The following is an 18,072-nucleotide window of genomic DNA, read 5'->3' on the forward strand; positions in this document are numbered from 1 at the left end:
CAAATAAAGGATTCAGTCAATCAGTCACCATACCTCAAAACCATGATGCAGGCTAATAATGGTAGTTAATATTAAAACAGAGCATCAGAGCATCCCTGGGCAGTTAAATATTATTAAATAAGTCAGGATTCCCTGTGTTAGCGTCATTACCACAAATCCGAACAGAGGTTTTTTCTCAGCATTTAACAAAATAGCATTGGTTTAGGGGTGCAAAGAGGCGTGAGCATCGGCTGTAACCTAGTCAACAATAAGTCTTACCAACTTCACAAGTTGGTCATAATTGCAATATCACAGTATTCTTGTTTTCTTCTATCGAAGAAATGGGATGTCACATTCTTTAAAACGGGTATCAACCACCAAACATCTTGCTTTATCTGTGGCAGTGTCCTGTACACAGGCCCTGTGTAACCTATGACACAACTCAAATCTTACTGTTTGACTCTGTTCCCAACTGAACAGAGACCTACTGATCACTCATTCACCATCGCATCATCACTAGGCACAGGGTTCTTCTCAGAGCCGTAGTTTCCCCAAAGACGGCTGTAGCTCTTCTATGGTGTGTCTCCAAGTAGCGCTGGATAAAGACCTAGCTAGCCAAAGCTGGGGATCATACATTTCTGCTACTTAGTTACATTCAGCCGTAACATAAATCCAGCTGAAACTACCATATACTGACTCAATCCTCGGCGGTTGGCGTCCCAACCCAGTTTCACTTTCAAATAGTCTGAGAGTATTGGCATCCAGGCTCACATGAAACCTGGTTGCAAATACACTCACCATCTTTGTTTTGATGGTGATCTATGTTACCGATGGTACTAGTTCTAATTATGCCAGTGGTTGTTGGCTCCCATTTGGCTGTAGATTGTGCCAAGCAGGGTTAATCTGAGTGGGAAAGCTTTCCAGCACCGACTCCATGTGGGAGACTGTGTTTTTCCTGAGGTCATAGCTGCAGCCGCGCTGTCGTCTGTGCCAAACTGCTTTTATCCGACACACAACCACTCGTAGCTCCATCAGAGACCAACACAGGTAGGCCACGCGGCCTTTCCATGACAGCCGTCAAAAGGCAGCAGTCACCTGTTTTGGTTTCAAGCGTTCTCTTCATACAGCACATTTTTGGACTTCATTCTACTTAGGATCACTGACATATCATTGATTAAATGACACAGGAGGAAGCTCACCCAGATGATACAATTTCATTGTGATTCAGAGTTCTCGTCTAGCACAATAACTTTAGTAGTTCATCTTCTACTATCTAATATCTCTGGTTGGTACGAGAAAATGCACATGCAGCACAGCTTGTTGTATCAGCTGCCATCTTGTTTATCTTTGTGTGCGAGCATCTTGACGACATGACGGTTTGAGTGTTACAGCAACACGTGTACTGGGTCTTTTCCGCATGGTCTTTGTTTATGTAGGTTTACACAAGAAAGGCACTTTCCTTTCCTGGATCTAGGTAAACGTTGAGATTTGGGTTGCAATCACTATGTTACTTCCGTAACTTTCATTGCAAGCCTACCTATGTTTCCTAAGTAACTTACATTACGTTATGTACAGGGCTGCAAAGTTTCCAGAAGATCTTGGACTGAGAAAGGAGACAAGTTGGGCACGCAAGTGTGTGCATGTTACATTTTTTCAAGGGCCCTGGTTGGTTAATTATTAATACTTTAATGTAATTTTCTGTTTAATTTCTCCTAAACTGTATAGTAAATTCTAAATTCATTCATACAGTCCAATATCATACTTATAGTCCTTTTGAGTAGTAATTCATTCATTCATTTTTATTTCAGGTGAAAATCAGATTATTATTGATAATATGTAATAAATCTAATGTGTTTTTAACTGACTTTCCATTTAACATTCTTCAAAAACTGTACAGTAAAATGAGTCCAAATTGTTTAAGGGTTGTTACCTATTCCAGGTGAAATATGAAAGCTTTTACTAGTATAATATAATTTGAGCTGACTTTAACTTTAATTATCTCATGAAATGCGCAATAAGATTTTATTGCATTTTGTCATGCTTCGACTCATTCTGAACAGGTTAGTAGTGACATTTTCAGCAGACCTCTAAAAGAAAAAGAAATCTGACAGGACAAATGTGATGAACGGTATGATTTTAGCTGCTGTTCTGTTACTAAAGCATTTTCTGACTTATTTTGCTCTGCCACATTCAGCAAGAATGTTGAATATGATGAATGTAGATATGTAATGTAACCCAAGTCTTTGTGCCAAGGCACGCCAAAGAGAAATGATCCATAAAACCAACAGTACAGGACTAAACAACATAGTCACTGGTAGTGTCTTTGGTAACTTATATAAGAAAAAAAATACTGCATCCATATGTGGGAAAGCCTCTGTCATCCTGTCCGTCCTACAGACTCTTTGTCACATTTCTGCTTGAAACACAATCATAGAAATAGCAGTCCTTTTTAACATAGCCGTTGTAGTAGTAGTAATAATGTTTGCAGACTGATAGAGGGCATACATGTGGCAACCCACCAGCCACAGAAAGCTTAATCGGAATGCTCAAACTTCAAATAGATGATTTATTATTAATCATTTTGATCAATGCAGCAATTAGACACACACACACACACACACACACACACACACACACACACACACACACACACACACACACACACACACACACACACACACACACACACCAGGTAAACAGGTAAAACCAATATCTTTTTTTTATTAGCTTACCTTTCCTCTCTCCATTATTTCCCCCCCTCTGTTTCTCTTATTCTGTCTGTGTCCCTCTTCTTAAATTCTCCTGCTCTCATTACACTTTGCAGTGCTTAAACACCAATGGGGCAGTGCTCCAATTGACATCCAGTGACAAAAACTTTCCATGACATTTTAACTCCACAAGTAACCTACGGAGTCTGCTCAGTTTTAATTAGGCAGGGACTCCAACAAACATATGGAGGCGCAGAGCAATTTGCACCGCACTGACAGTCTGCTCAGGAGGCCCCGCTGAATGCTGCTATGAAGTGTTGGCTGTTCAAAATGAGGAGACACATTGAGGAAGGGGCCTGGAATACAGACAAGGTCTTTTGAAGGGAAGTGAGATGAGATTTGGGGTCCAAGCTAACCTTAAATAACTTTATCATTTGGAGAAAACATTGAATTCAGACATAAGAAATAAGTGCAGGCATGTAATTCAAGTCATGCTCTGAGTACAGCAACTACATTCTGTGTTATGCATGCTGTGTAAAAGGTTGGTGTGCAGACTATAAATCCCATTGAGGCAATCTGATTGTGATTTTGGGCATTATAAACAAAACTGACCTGACTTGGCTAGAGTTTTGTCTCTCTTCTGGTTAATTGTACTGTGGCTATACAGAGGGAGGCCATTATGATTATCAGTGATATGCATATGCTGTATAATCTGTCTATAGAAATATAATTTATGGTCTGTTTGCACATGTGAGGTCAGTTGCATGATGATGCACTGGTGCTGTTGGCACAGCCGTGCTTCTGTCTGTAGAAGCCTTCACTGTACTGGAAGTAGGTAGTCGTCAGACAGAGGTCCAGTACGGCACAGATATGATCTGGGGTGAAGTTGGTTCTGCTGGACAAAGTGCTGTCCTGTAGCAGGCATTTTTTTTCACCATCTTAACAGCTTCTTGAGTGGGAATGCACATGAATGAATGCACCTCTGTTTCGTCTGGGTCCAGTGTTATCTCTCTCACCTTGCTGGTGAAATCTTGTGAGTTTTGACGTTATGTTGAGTGTTACGACCAAAGGAGCGAGGATACTGGCTAAGTGCTTGGATATGTTATAAGTAACTGAATTAATTAATGCTGTTGATGATATATCTGAGTGGTGCTTCTTCCTGTTGTATCTTAGGGCGTCCATAGATACATGGGATGGCTTCCCAGGGGTAGAGTGTAGGGAAAGTTCACTTTCTACATGAACTAGTTCAAATACTTTTTAAAGTAAAATGAACTACTTCAGTTCATAGTTCATAATTCAACATTTTGAACTAAGTTCACAGTTTCAAAAATGAACAAGTTCATAGTTCTTTTTTTTTCAATATGTTGCTGCGAGCTATTATTTTTCAAAATGATTGCCACAGCCCACATAGAACCTCAGACAGCAGTTATTTGATCAGTTTTGACACTGAAACTGCAGCTCTCTGACAATAGACTGCAAAACCAGGTTGTCCAGCTGTGGGACTGCATGGAAAGCTCTATAGAGACGTGGTACTCTCTTGAACGAAGTTAAACTGTGAGAGAGCGTCGTTCACAAACGCCAGAATGAACGCGTTCACAGTAACGTGCAGAAATACATACGTTCAGTTCACGTTTGCCCAAAATATGAACAAGTTCATGAATGATCGTTCACTGAACGCACTCAGGCACAACATTTCCTGGACGTGGACAGGAAGAGACTGACAAAACTGGTTAGGAGGGCCAGCTCTGTCCTTGACTGCCCCCTGGATTCCATTGAGGTGGTGCACTAGACTGTGGAAGCCTTGAGCAGCTGTTTTAGCAGCAGACTCTTAAGGCAGGAGCACACGGGGCCAGCCGTTGGATAGGTTTTGTGTCAGCTGTATGACCATTCTGACTGGCGGTGTGCTAGCGAATCAGCGTGGTGTGGTGTGTGGGAGGGGCGGAGTACTGTGTGCGCTTTGTTTCTCGATGCACTCTTTTCAAGTAGCGCCACCCGCTTATTGCATCTCGCGCAAGCGCAGAAAGTACACGCTACTGTGGAGCTGGCAGCACGTCAAAGCAGTGTGTTCAGTGCAACTTTTCTGCTGAATGGGTCAGACAAGAGACAACAGAGTGATCGGATAAAGGCAGTTGGCTGTTGGTTTGAGTGTGGGCGGTGTGTGGGGGCCTTTACACCCACTGTGTAAGAAGGAATGCTGCCACTCCTGGTGGTACGTGCGGACAAGGCCTCAGTCTAATTCACGGAGGTTGTCGAATGTAACACCTCTCTTTCTCTATGCTTCATGCACACATGCACAAAATGTAAGTTATCCAATGACTATATGTCTTTTCCTCAGACCGACAGACCTTTTCAGAGGGAATAAGGTGTTCCCAAATCTGGAGAAAAGCGGTTCAGAAGTTCTTGAAAAAACGCACTTTGCACTTAACCTTTTTGCTCACTGTAATAGGATATTATATCATTAGTCATCAAATGAGCTGCAGTCATCATTATTACTAATGATTAGCTGGCTTCCTGCAGCCTGCCTCTATTGATTAAACGGCACCGCCATCAGACAAGAGAGGTGGTCAATGCTAATTTAATCAACAAGGAGGCAGAAAATTTGTTTTAAGTGAGAGCCAATTGATTTCATGTGGTGCAATGATTAGATAAGGTATGTCCACTACACTGGGGAGCACTGAGGCAACATTTAAACCTACCGAGCAAACACACACAGCGCACTAAACACACACACATTCCCGCCAGGCAGTGGGGGTTAGTGAGGGGCACTTGGGAAGATGAGCCGCTGTGACCTTTCACCAGCTATTGCTTCTGAAGGTCAGATAAGTGTGCTCTGTAGAGTTTTATATGCTTCACAACACTGACACATAACTTGCTGCTGTTCAGGCAAATTTCGGCTTTGGAAATAAATAGCTTCTTATCACAACCTTAATAAGAGCTGAGGCTGTGTTATTTACAACACACAGTAAAAAAGAATATCAAGGTCATTAGCATCAAAAGTAGTATCTAGTAGTAGTAGTAGTAGTAGTAGTAGTAGTAGTAGTAGTAGTAGTAGTAGCATTTAGTGACAAAAACACACACTGTGAATTAGATGAAAGGTCAGTGAGAGAAGCCAAGGGAACTCGAGTTGATTGTTTAAAAAGTTTTCATTATTGATCAACCTTGACTCCAAGGCTATTGGTTTCTCAAAAAGGTTTAGGCTATGAAATCACACAATTGTTATATAAGCCATTTTAATACAACACTGGCTACCACTCATTATTGGGGGTAACTGGTAAATGGTCTTGCATTTTAATAGCGTTTTTCCAGTCTACTGATCACACAAAGCGCTTTACAATACTTGCCACATTCACACGCATGTTCATACACTGATGGCGGAGGCTGCCATGCACGGCACCATATGCTCATCAGGAGTAATTTGGCATTCAGTATCTTGCTTAAGTATACTTTGACATGCAGCTGGTTTAACGCTCCTGAGCTACAGCCACCCTAAATACAACAGTTCCACATTACACTAATATATTATTTTTGGCATTAATGATTAATATAACATGTTCCTCATAGGATTTGCGGTAATATTATTACAGTTACTCTGTCCACACACAATTAAGTGTTTATTGGTGTTTTTCAACCTGCTCACTCATAGTGGCTCATGATGATATAAATATTTAAACTTTTATCAACATGAACTTGCCATACATAGTTTGATTGCTTAGACTCTCCATAATTCAGTCATTCAGTCCACGTAACCAAAACCATAAGAACTGAAAAATAATTCTTGGGAATTGCCAGCATGTTAAAAAGAGGAGACAGAAAAAGTAAGTTGTTTAGTCCATAAGGGTCCTCAGATTAAAGTAGGTCAAAACAGATTTTTCATTAAATTATTCCAAGTTTTGAATGTCGCTCTGTCCAGCCCGTTGCTCACTGTCTGCCAACTTCATTTGTCAAACAAAAACATAACTTAAACCAAGTGACATATTTGTATTCTTTTAGTGCGTTGGGTGGTGTTGGGTATGTTTGTTTTTCATCATATTGCTGCCTGCAGCATGATGGATTGATTCAGTTTCACCCCTGGTGTATAGCAAGCACTTTAAGTTTGGAGGGCCAGTGGCCTGTTTCATATGTCTTTGCTGCCAAAGAAGAACGAGCTGTCATTCTCGCTTATAGCCAATAATTTTATGTCTTCAGTTCTATATCAGTGGGTAGTTGGGTTGCATGGGAGCCAAGCTATTTGAATGTTTGATAATTTGTATTAGATATTCTGTTGTAAATTGTGATTTTGTTGTTCTTGTCTCTACTTTTGAAATGTATTGCCTGTCTGTCCATCCTGGGAGAGGGATTCCTCCTATGTGGCTCTTCCCAAGGTTTCATCCATCTTTTTTCCTCCATGTTACATTTTTTTTTTTCTCTCTCAATATGGCATGTTTTTTCTTACTCGAAGAGAGGACAGAGGATGTCGTTCGCCGTACACTTTGTAAGGCACACTGAGGCAATGTGATTTTGGTTTTGGGCTACATAAATAAAATGTATTTGATATTTTGTGTTTGGCAGATGTTGAGGCAGAGACACAAGGTTAGGTATTGAGTAAAAAGGTTTTTTTGTTTTTTGTTTTACTATGAGGGAATAACGCTGGCGTTATCTGCACGTGAGCCAGGCAGAGAAATAGTGTCACACAAAGACATGAAAAATCACTCAAGAGATCAAAAGCACAAGATATGGTACTTGTATGGTACTCTGGAGAGTCACCAGATGAGACAGAATAATCGGGCTCTGGAGTGGTGGAGAGACCAGGGTTATGTAGCGGGAGGTGATGAGTGGGTGACCATCAGGTGCATCTCTCTGCTGCAGCAGGAACCAGCACGCCACGCCCAGGAACACACACGCTGGGGAGGAGCAGTTGAGGGAAAAAGGAGGGGGGAAACTGGAAAGGTGAACACAACAGGGAAATAAAAACAAGAGACAACAAAATTGACACAGCACTGTGTTAGTCATGGCACAAAGTTTGTTAAACCCATATATAAGACTGATAGCACAAGGGCAAACAGTACAGCACACTAGCTAGGCCATAATAATGGGACTGATCCACATGGCTTGAATGAGTCCAACACAGAATATGGTTATATATGACTGTCATCCTCTGGTAAAAGATTTCCTTGAGTGTATCTGGCAGTCCTTTATGCAGACCTAATGTTCTGCTCTCTTTCTCTGTAGGTCAGAGATCAGTGAAGGCAGTGGTACCAGTGGAGAGATGATGTCCATGCAAAGTAAGTGCTCTCTCACCACAGTAGCCAGCCATTTTCATCAGTTATATCTGCTCTATACGTTGTAAAAACGTATGCACAGCCACTACTGTGTAACTTCTGATGTTCTAAAGTGCTGACTGCTTTTATTGGAGGTGGTTATGATTGCTTGAAATTGTTAACATGAAGCATCTACACATCTAAAGGCTGATCCAGCTTGACTGTCACACAATGTTAACAAATAAGAAAGTAGAAATCATCATGATTCTATCAGTTTAAACCAATTTTGTATCTTTGCACACATCTGCACAGGAAAACTTCTGATAGCTTATGTAAAATAGTAGATATTGTTATATCTGGTATTTTACTGCTCTGTCATTTTGAGTTCCTGTTTTGTGGGAAAATGTAGAATGAATGATAGACATTTTTTTTTATTGCTAGTGGCAATGTTTCCATTGTATATCTCCATGCAAAAGTGAAAAAAGAGTCAGAAAAACATACTTGTGTTTATATATTTGGTTCAGCATCACTTAGCATCTTCAAAGGTAAAATCTTAATAGATGAGACCATGATCATGGATAAAAAACAGGTCAAGAATTATAAACATCATTGTACTCTGTCAGTGGACAGATTTTTCCCAATATAATAGCCTCACAACTGTGCTTGCAGTCACAAACCCTTCCTGTACATGTGTACAGTTGTGCTCTGAGCAAAGATGCTGGACATAGGAGTATGTGAGGGGTAGCCCCCCTCTTTATGCCATTGGCATACATTATTTTCTATTGATTTTCACTGTGTACCAGCCTTCCTGTCCATTTTCTTTATGCAAAACTAGAGACCATTTTGCAGGGATGGGGTCACATTGCACCTATTCAGTGTCTACAGTGCAATGGAACCAAGGACATGAGAGTCAAAGTGAGTTTGGCGAGGCTGGTGAACTTAAACTATACTATAATCAACATACCCATCCTCTCATGGTCAGCGTTATGGTACAGTTGACCTTTTTCAGCACAAAAGGTTGAAATGTGTTCAATTGAACTATACATGCTGATTTGGCATTGCAGCTGGTGTGATCCCCTTGATCCTCTCTTGTAGAGGTCCACGTGAATCAGTTTTGCTATATTTTTTCAAAGTAGACTAAGAGACTAATGTTACATCAGGGGTATTTTTCTCAACTCCATGCATCACTCTGGCCATAGGGTTAGGACATATGGGCTAAATCTTTGTGGTCCCAGGGTTACGTTAAACATTGGAACAGCTTATTTTAGTGTGGCATTCAAGTCATATTTAGTCTCTTATAGCCAGACCTCTCTCATCTGACAAATATATAACACAACACCATCACCTTGTCCACTATAGAGACAGTGCACTGAAGGCAGCCAGACAGGCAGGAATAGAAACCATTCCATTAATGTTACATTACTGAATACTGTACTTGTGAATTTGGTCTTCTCTCTTCCAAATAATCCAGCCATGTAACTATCCATCCATTCATGAAATGAAATTGCACACTTCATACTCCTAACCCTGGGAATATGCACAAACACTCCTTTCTTGTGTTCAATAAAAGGGGGTTCAACCGCCTTTGGTCAGTTTTGAATTAGCAGCCAGGAAAACTGAATCCTTCTGTTCACAAACTTCTCCCCTTGGCCAGTTTGCGACTGCTGAGTGACTGTCTTGACTGTCAGCTCGACATGTAGTTCTGTAGGCACATCAGCAGCCTCTTGATTTGGCATGTGGCTTTTGTTCTTACTCTGTAATGGATAGCATACAATGGAATACAACTTGAGATAAACAATAATGTACTAATAGCAGTAGTAGTGGTAGTAGCAGAAGTAGTAGGAATAGGTTTACAAGTATCTGATGCCAGCCATGTGTTGTTTCTTGCAGTGAGTGAGGCAGACAGTGTGGTGAAAGTGGCAGAGTGGCAGCAGACTTACTACGCCTCAGACTCTGGCATTCAGTCAGGAGCCACCACAGTCCGGGACGATGAGAGCAGCACTGAGTACAGTGGACGTAAGAAGTACACTGGCTGTACTACACCCAGTGCTCCTGCTACAGCCACTGTCGGGGGAGGAGAAGATTCAGCAGCTGGTGGAGTAGAGAGCCCCACAGGTGAGACTTTATACCGCGCTTTAACTGAGACTGCTCGTAAGCCATTAGATTTCAATGGTTCATATGTTTTGGTTTCTTTGGTTTATTTCTATTATTTAATCTCACTCTTTATCTGTGTTTCTATTGCTGTCCCTGACTTTCATCATCTCATTCTTGCCCTCTCTGTGTTCATTATCACACATCTGGTCTTTATTTTCTTGTGCATCTGTTGCTTTTGTCTGGTGTGATACACACATTTTCTCGTTCGTAATTTTACTTCTTTGTTTGTTTGCCCTTTGATCAGTCTAACCAACATGATTACTCCAGACCACTGAATACATCTTTATGAAAAACGAAAAAAGATATATTTATTCCAGTGTGCATATGCATAGAAATTAGTGATTTCCACTGTATTTTAAGAGGGAGGGTGCAGCTGTGAGTACTACAGAAGCCCCCCTAATGGACCTTAGACACCAGTGGTGGTGATGGGATGGAGAGAATGGCTAAAGATTTAGAAATCTATGTTGTTTTAACTGAAACAATCAGTCACCTGGCACTGCTCTCCACCTCTCTCTCTCTCTCCTGCAGTCGCACCCTGACCACGCTCACCTCCACAATCCATTTAGTCAGTAATTATAACTGGTGCTCACTTGTAGGATAGTAATCACACTGAGATCACACATTCAGCTAACTTTTCAAGGATTTCTTGAAGGATCTCTATAAAGCTAGTGACAGTTCTCTTTCTCTTCAAGTTTTGGACGTGAATCAGTAGGTCACTGCTGTACCCGGTGAGTCACATTCTCCTGCTAATCACATAATCATCATATCTAGGGATCCAGAAGTCTTGTCCAAAGGCTGAATAGAGCCATCTGTCAAACCAGCAGTGTAACTGTCAACACTGGTAGATGTCAAAGTGACTGTGAGTGGGAACACGAATATAAATGTAGATGACTGTGGCGCATGGTGCCCCGAGTTGATGTCAAAATCTCTTCTTAAACTTTCTGATGATGCAAACTGAAAGTCCTGAATCTGAAATGTCTTGTGTTTTAAAACCAGATTGGACAGTTCAGGTGTTAAAAAAAAACAATTAAAGTCACTTGCAACTTTATTCTCTACTCAGGGCACCACTACTTAATTGTAACTTTACAGAGCAAATAGTTGTTTGCTGCTACATTAATGTTAAAAGTCTCATATGTAGAACCAGCAAAACAGGTAGCACTGAGCAGTATAAACATGGGCATCAAACATTATAACTAAAATCTTGTGACCTTGCAAACAATAATATATATCTGGGCCATATGTGCCCATACATTCAAAGATGTGTTACACATACTGTAGTGTTGGATTAGCCAAACTTCATGCAACTTTCATCTTTTTATATGTCAATAAATGATTCCTGTATCATTGTCAAAATAATTTGTTTACATTCTATGAGAGTGCTGTGGTAGATATGTGCATGTTGAACATGGACAGGATGCTCCAGGAACATTAATGAAAGAAATACTAGTGGAAAACAGGCTAGAACAGAGGTGACAGCAACGCTTTGGTAGGTTCAAGAAAAACAAGGAGAACATTTGCTGTTGAGTAAATATGAGTCATATTAGGTTTTAGAATGGCTGGTGTTGGCAAGCAAACTCTGCAGCTCCTCAGTACCTGGGAAGACCTTGGGATCTTACATTTGGCATAAAGTGGCGCAAAATTACTAATTTCAGACCAACACAGTTGCTGTTAAAACATCTAGCACCCACGTTGTGTTAATAGCAAATGTACTTGCAACCACCTGTGCTCCCCTGAGCATGTTGGTTTGATAATGATGTGTGGTCAGGTTCATTGACTGCGCAGAAAGTAACTGTGCAATAGACCAACAAAAAGTTACTGTAAAGACAAACGCGCAGTGTGTTTCTTGCATTTAAAATTAGGTGCTTTATTCAGTTAGTATGACATTACCACTGGCTCTCTATGAGGGAAAAACTGAGGCTACGGTGTGATGATACGTAACGTTATACGAGATGGCAGTTGGGAGACAGGGGTGGCTGTAGCTCAGCTCTCAGCTCAGGTTGCTGGTGATTGGAAGGTCACTGGTTCGAATCCCGGCTCCCCTGGGGTGGAGCTGTGGTCTCTGTAAAAGTAAGCTTAAGAAAGGTACTGAGCCCCAAATTGCAGTTGGCACCTTGTGTGGCGGCCTCTGCCATCAGTAAGGGCCCTGCGATGAGCTGGCGACTTGTTCAGGGTGCACCCAGCTTTTGCCCCGAGAGACAGCTGGGACAGTAACCAGTAACCCCTGCGACCCTCACGGATGAAAGCGGAAAGATAATGAGAGGAGAAATGAAAGTCACCCCCAGTATTTGTTCTTACATTTATATTTATTGAGTTTCTGTTTCTTCGACAGTGATTCACACTCCCAGGAATTTTCTTCTACAAAATAAATATGATCCACCAGGGTTTATCAGACTGTAGTTTCAAACTTCTCTCAATACAAATTGTTTGGGAGGGAACAGCAGACAGTCGTGCTTTTTCTTAGTCGTCTTCCAACCAGTACATCAGTACATCAGTGGCTCTCCACTAAATTTAGAAAGGTGAAAGGTGCTCACTAGTGTCAGGTCTGTGTGTTCTGGGCTACTGTAGAAACTGTTGCTCCATTCACATTCTTTGAGTGCAGGGATCCTCCACATCCTCCTCTGTCAAAGTTTCAGACGTGGCAAGGGGTGAAATTTTGCTGCAGCTCTGATGCACCTCTGGAGGTAGTATCAGATTATGTAGTCATCTAGTTTAGAGCGGAAAAACACAACTTTCCAGGGTGCATGGTGGGTCAGGATTTCAATCGCAACACCATATAACTGCATCCATATGATTATAAACAGTCAGCGGGTACATGTTCGATGAGCAGGAGGACACCGGGACATCATGATGTGAACCATCACGCCTCATTTGGATCCGCAGCACGGGCTTGCTGTGTAAATTACACACTAGCGTGGCTTCATGCTGGAGCTGCTGGGTTCTTAGTGAGCAAACAATGGCGGAGAATTGCCGAACTTCCACTGCAGACATAATGCTGTGTGTCTCTGTGTGAAAAGGGCTGTAGTGACTCAACATGGTGACCTCTGTGTGTGTGGAGGTAGACCCGCTCCCCACATAGACATAAAGGTATTGAAAACACAACAACTCTTGATGATGGTGATTATGCACCAATAAAAACATACTGATGAAAATTATATTCCATTTCTGCCAAGTCTGTTTTGCTCGATGCCACCACATATTACACACTGGACCTTTAATTTGTACTGACGTTCTCTGTAGAGATCCACACCAGTGATTTTACATATTTCAAACCGTTTAGCAAACCATGCTTTAATGTTTCAAATATGAAAAATAAAGTATTTTTCCAAATAATTCTTCTATCAGAAGTCAGTTCTCTTCATCCCAAAGGTGAGAAATAGTGTTGAGGTTAGGTTTCTGTATAGGCAAATAAGAGGCTTACTCCACTCAGCAGGGGCAAACAGGTGCAATTTCTTCTGAAAAAGTAAGCATGTTCTGACCTAAAACATATGTGGATGCTTTATCTGGCCAACCATCTGATGTGCTCCATTCTTTTGTGATATGCCATTAGGAATGGTGCTGTAAGGAAGGATTTCCCTTGAGAACTATACAAATTCACATACATGTTTAAAGATGAAACAAAATGGTTGCTCTCAATTTTTCACAAGTACTTGTGGGATTATCCATGATAACAAGGCTTTGCTGTGGTATTATCCATGATAACTAGACTTTGCTCTGCCTTTTATTCACTGTTGATGACTCCAAAATACCTTTGGATGTGCCGGCAATGGACAGGTTCTTTTAAACTGCACGGATGTGGTTGAGCTCGTTATATCGCTTGTCAAGACAGAGATAATTATTTGCTTCTCTTCCCAGATACTGTTAACACACTTCTAATCATCGTTTCCCTGAGCAAAGGCTCATTTCATGACATACATTTCTCCAGTGCTGAATTCAACTGCCACAGGCATCTGGTCCCACAGTCTCACTGTGGACTTTATAGTTTGAAGCCAGACATGTTTCTTGAGCATGCTGTCAGAAATACCCACAGCTTGTCAAACAATCTGCTCTGCAGCTTTAGCACCTTCATGTTGTCACTTAATAAGTCTTCGTGATCGTGCCTTAGCACAGTTTTTTTCTACAGGTGAATTCACAATTCACAGAACAAGACAGGAAAATACTCTGAAAATATTTTTTGAGATGACTTTTTCCATGTCAGCTTCTGGATTTAGAGGAACCAGAGAGTATTATTTCAGTTTCACTACTGTTTAGTTGAAGGAAATTGTTTATCGTCTTAAGTGCTGGATGTGTTTCAGTTTTTTGAAGACGTTTCATCTCTCATCCGAGAGCCTTCTTCAGTTCTAACCAACTGGAGGGGAGTTGCAGGCTTTTAAACGCTGTGTGGGAGTGTCCTTACAGAGTTGTTCAGGACACATATGAGCTCTGAGTCATTAGTGCCAATTTAGCACCTGGCTTTCTAGTGGGTTACTAGCCCAGGTGTGACTGGCTGTTAAGCTGTCTGAGGAGGGAACTCAGTACTGCATTTTAGGTGGGTAATGTCACCTCCTCTGTTCAAAGACAGTCGTTCCAGTTTGACATAGATGGATTCTTTTATTCCTCTTTCAAACCATCTGTCCTCCATGATGTTCACATTGCTATCCTTAAATGAATGATTTATCTCTGTCAGATGTAAGTTGACAGCAGAGTCTTGATGTCCAGTTACCTATGATATAGCACTTAGAATTACCATGACATGGATGACTGAGAACATTCATCAATATATTTACCATCCTCAAAACAGTTCAACAAGGTTTTTGGAAAATTTGAACGGTCCAGCTGAGTGTAGATACTTGCTAACCAACTGTATCTCCATTTAGTACTGCTAGTATTTTTTTAAACTGTACATACTGTACCTAGACCTACACACTATATACTGTAAATACTGTAAATCTGTCTGTAATCTGCAACACTATTTATTCACACTTGCACTTTACTGCTTCTCTTTGCACTTCTTGTTAGATGCTAACTCATTTTGTTATCTCTGCACTTGTACTGTGTACAATGACAATAAAGTTGAATCTAATCTAATCTAATCTAATCTAATCTAATCTAATCTAATCTAATCTAATCTAATAGTGATTCAAAGAGCACATGTATGAGGAAAACTGACCCTAGAGTGGATCCCTTAGGGACACAATAGGTGAAAGGAGGAGGAGGAATATAGACTTATATCCACTGGGATTTTGCTGTAACCTTAATACAAACCCACCGTTTGAGACATATCCTAAGGATGTCATGGTAAACGTAATGGAAGGCAGCACTGAGATCTAGTAAATCTAGTTGCCACGTTTACCTCAGTCAACAGAGAGTGATAGATCATTTGAACTTTAATGGAACAAGGATCTCATTGGTATTCAGGACGAGTTTCAGTTATGGTTTAGAATAAATGTCAATTTGGGGATACAGCAATTATTTAAACATTTGACATCCAGATTACATGTGCATGACATTGTTACACACCCCAGACAAGGGCCTTTCTGTGCTGAATCTGCATGTTCCCCCTCCATGCCTCTCTGGATGCTCCTGCTTCCTCCCACAGTCCAAAGACATGCAAGTGAGGTTAACACTTATGAGGTTAAGTCTAATGTTTAATATTGCGTCACACAATCAGAGTTCATCCCCCAACTTTTACTTACACATGTAAGCATTATGTAAATGGTTAATTAAGTGTTGTTTAATAAATTAATGATTTATTTTTCATATTCAGATGTTCTTGAATAGGTTTCTGTCAGTGTAAACAACACACACACACACACACACACGCACACACACACACACAACCAAATAAGCCATCTAACATTCTCCCCCTCTCTTTGTATCTCCATCTCCTGTGACAGATTTCGACGCTCAGTACTCACTAACCCGGGCTCAGCGCGTTAGGGCAGCCATGTTCCCAGAGACCCTGGTGGAAGGGGAGGCGGCCATGCCTGTCCAATCAGATCCTACACAGCAGAGCAATGTGCAGCGACTGGCCGAACCCTCCCAACTGCTAAAGACAGCTATTGTCCACCTGATAAACTACCAGGACGACGCTGAGCTGGCCACCAGGGCAGTGCCAGAGCTCACAAAGCTGCTGGGTGACGAAGATCCAGTATGTCACTGTCACACGGAGAATTTTTTAACAGAGCTTTCATACTTGCATGTTATGTTTTACATCGTAATTTCCCTCTACTTTTTAGATTGTGGTGAACAAGGCGGCCATGATAGTCAACCAGCTGACCCGCAAGGAGGCCAGTCGCAGGGTGTTGGTGCAGTCCCCAGCCGTGGTGGCTGCCGTGGTGCGCGCCATGACGACAGCAGTTGACATGGAGACAGCCCGTTGTGCAGCCAGCGTGCTCCACAGCCTGTCGCACCAGAGGGAGGGACTGCTAGCCATATTCAAGTCTGGGGGGATACCAGCACTGGTCCGCATGTTAAGGTAGCACATTTCAATACTACGCAATACAATACTTAAATATGATTATAATACATTTACTCTGGAAAAAAATCCCCTGGCATGATGACATCTAGAAAAGCAGTGGCAGGTCTAAACTGCAGAACATTACCTGTTCCATGATGCAAGGGCTTGTGTGCACAGGAACAGACTATAAATGGCTCTGTGTATACCATCAGGTATCACACACACATACACACACATGTTGCCACAGGTAATGATTTCCTGGTAACTCCATCTACCACTATGTGAGGAATATTGTTTGTCACTTGGGATATTTACAGTGATCTGCATGAGGCACTCATCACTGTGATTTAGTTGTATTGTTCATAAATAAAACAATCTGGGCTTATGTTGTTGTTGTTGTTTTTAATGCACCATCTTGGTTATCTGGCGTCCTCTGTTACCATGGTTACAAGCCTGCTCGTGCACGGCAGGCTCCTCTTTAGGAGGGGCTTTGAAGGCAGGGCTGCAGCACAGCAGAGAGGAAGAAGGAGGGAGCTGGGAGATGTGCTCATTCAAATTTTCTGGCTAAGTTCAGCTTTAATTTCTGACTTTTTGCAATGAAGAATGCCCTAGCTCTTGAAAGATTATTTCTGCCATGGTTTGCGTTATGTCAGTCTATAGTATTTCCTCTTTGTTTCAGCTACTCAGGCTGCTCTTCGAACTTGGCCAGCTTTCTCTTTAGCTTGGCTGGTTGTCCCATTGCTTCAGTTTGCTCTGTTGGTAGCTGAGTTTGCACGCTGTCTTTTTCATTGTGTAACTTTTTTAGCTGTTTTATTCTAGTTATAATCAATGCCCTTTTGAAATGAATAAAAAATTACAGTGCCCCAGTTTCTTAAACTTGATACTACAAGGCTGCTATACCTAATGGTCAGGGAGCTCTATTTCTATTTTGCTGCTAGGTTGACAGCGCCAGAAGTTCCAAGTTTCTATTTTGGATATATCGATATGACTACCTTAAATTCAATTGTAGCTGTCCGAAACTGGATTTACTCAAAACTACTGAGATTTAAGTCATGAACATTTATTGTATTACTTAACACTACAAGAATGATGTCAATGATCCAAAACCGTGAACTTGTGGGCTGGACAGCTGAGCAGTGAGCTGCTCTGTCAAGCCACGAAGAGCTGCAATTTCAGTTTAATATATTATAGGTTCATGACTATCTGTGACCTCTGCATATTGTCAAACTGTTTTGACATCATCATTTGATGAATTGTTAGTGTATTGAAGGGACTGATTGCTTTTAGTCAAATATATTGCATGACAAGGAGAAAGGAGAAAATTAATGCATAAACTTTGGACACTTTGCAAATATGTCTTTGCCACAGTTTGATATGATGTTGATTTGATATTGATTTGAAAAAAAGGACACAATCAGCATAAACTGTGAAATAACGAAGAGTAGTTAAATGAGGCTGAGCGCGGCTCAAAGTAAGCTAAACTATTCCTTTTGCAGATTGCCATTTGATACACTATTGAAAGTTTTCTACATCCAAACCAGAGGCCAATTGCAAATTA

The 18,072-nt window shown here is 41.2% G+C and overlaps 1 protein-coding gene across 2 annotated transcripts in view; it reads left to right on the top strand.

Moving 5' to 3' along the window:
- The window catches only part of jupb (junction plakoglobin b), a 95,106-nt gene that overhangs the window by 43,747 nt on the left and 33,287 nt on the right, over positions 1-18,072 (top strand). For both annotated transcript variants that reach the window (XM_037089900.1, XM_037089901.1), the window contains exons 2-5: positions 7,896-7,948; positions 9,815-10,039; positions 15,952-16,205; positions 16,294-16,532. In XM_037089900.1, coding sequence (XP_036945795.1) covers positions 7,933-7,948; positions 9,815-10,039; positions 15,952-16,205; positions 16,294-16,532 — 734 coding nt within the window. In that variant the 5' untranslated portion in view covers positions 7,896-7,932. The remainder of the gene's footprint in view (positions 1-7,895; positions 7,949-9,814; positions 10,040-15,951; positions 16,206-16,293; positions 16,533-18,072) is intronic.

Source organism: Acanthopagrus latus, chromosome 23, assembly GCF_904848185.1.
Source record: "Acanthopagrus latus isolate v.2019 chromosome 23, fAcaLat1.1, whole genome shotgun sequence".
NCBI lineage: Eukaryota > Metazoa > Chordata > Actinopteri > Spariformes > Sparidae > Acanthopagrus > Acanthopagrus latus.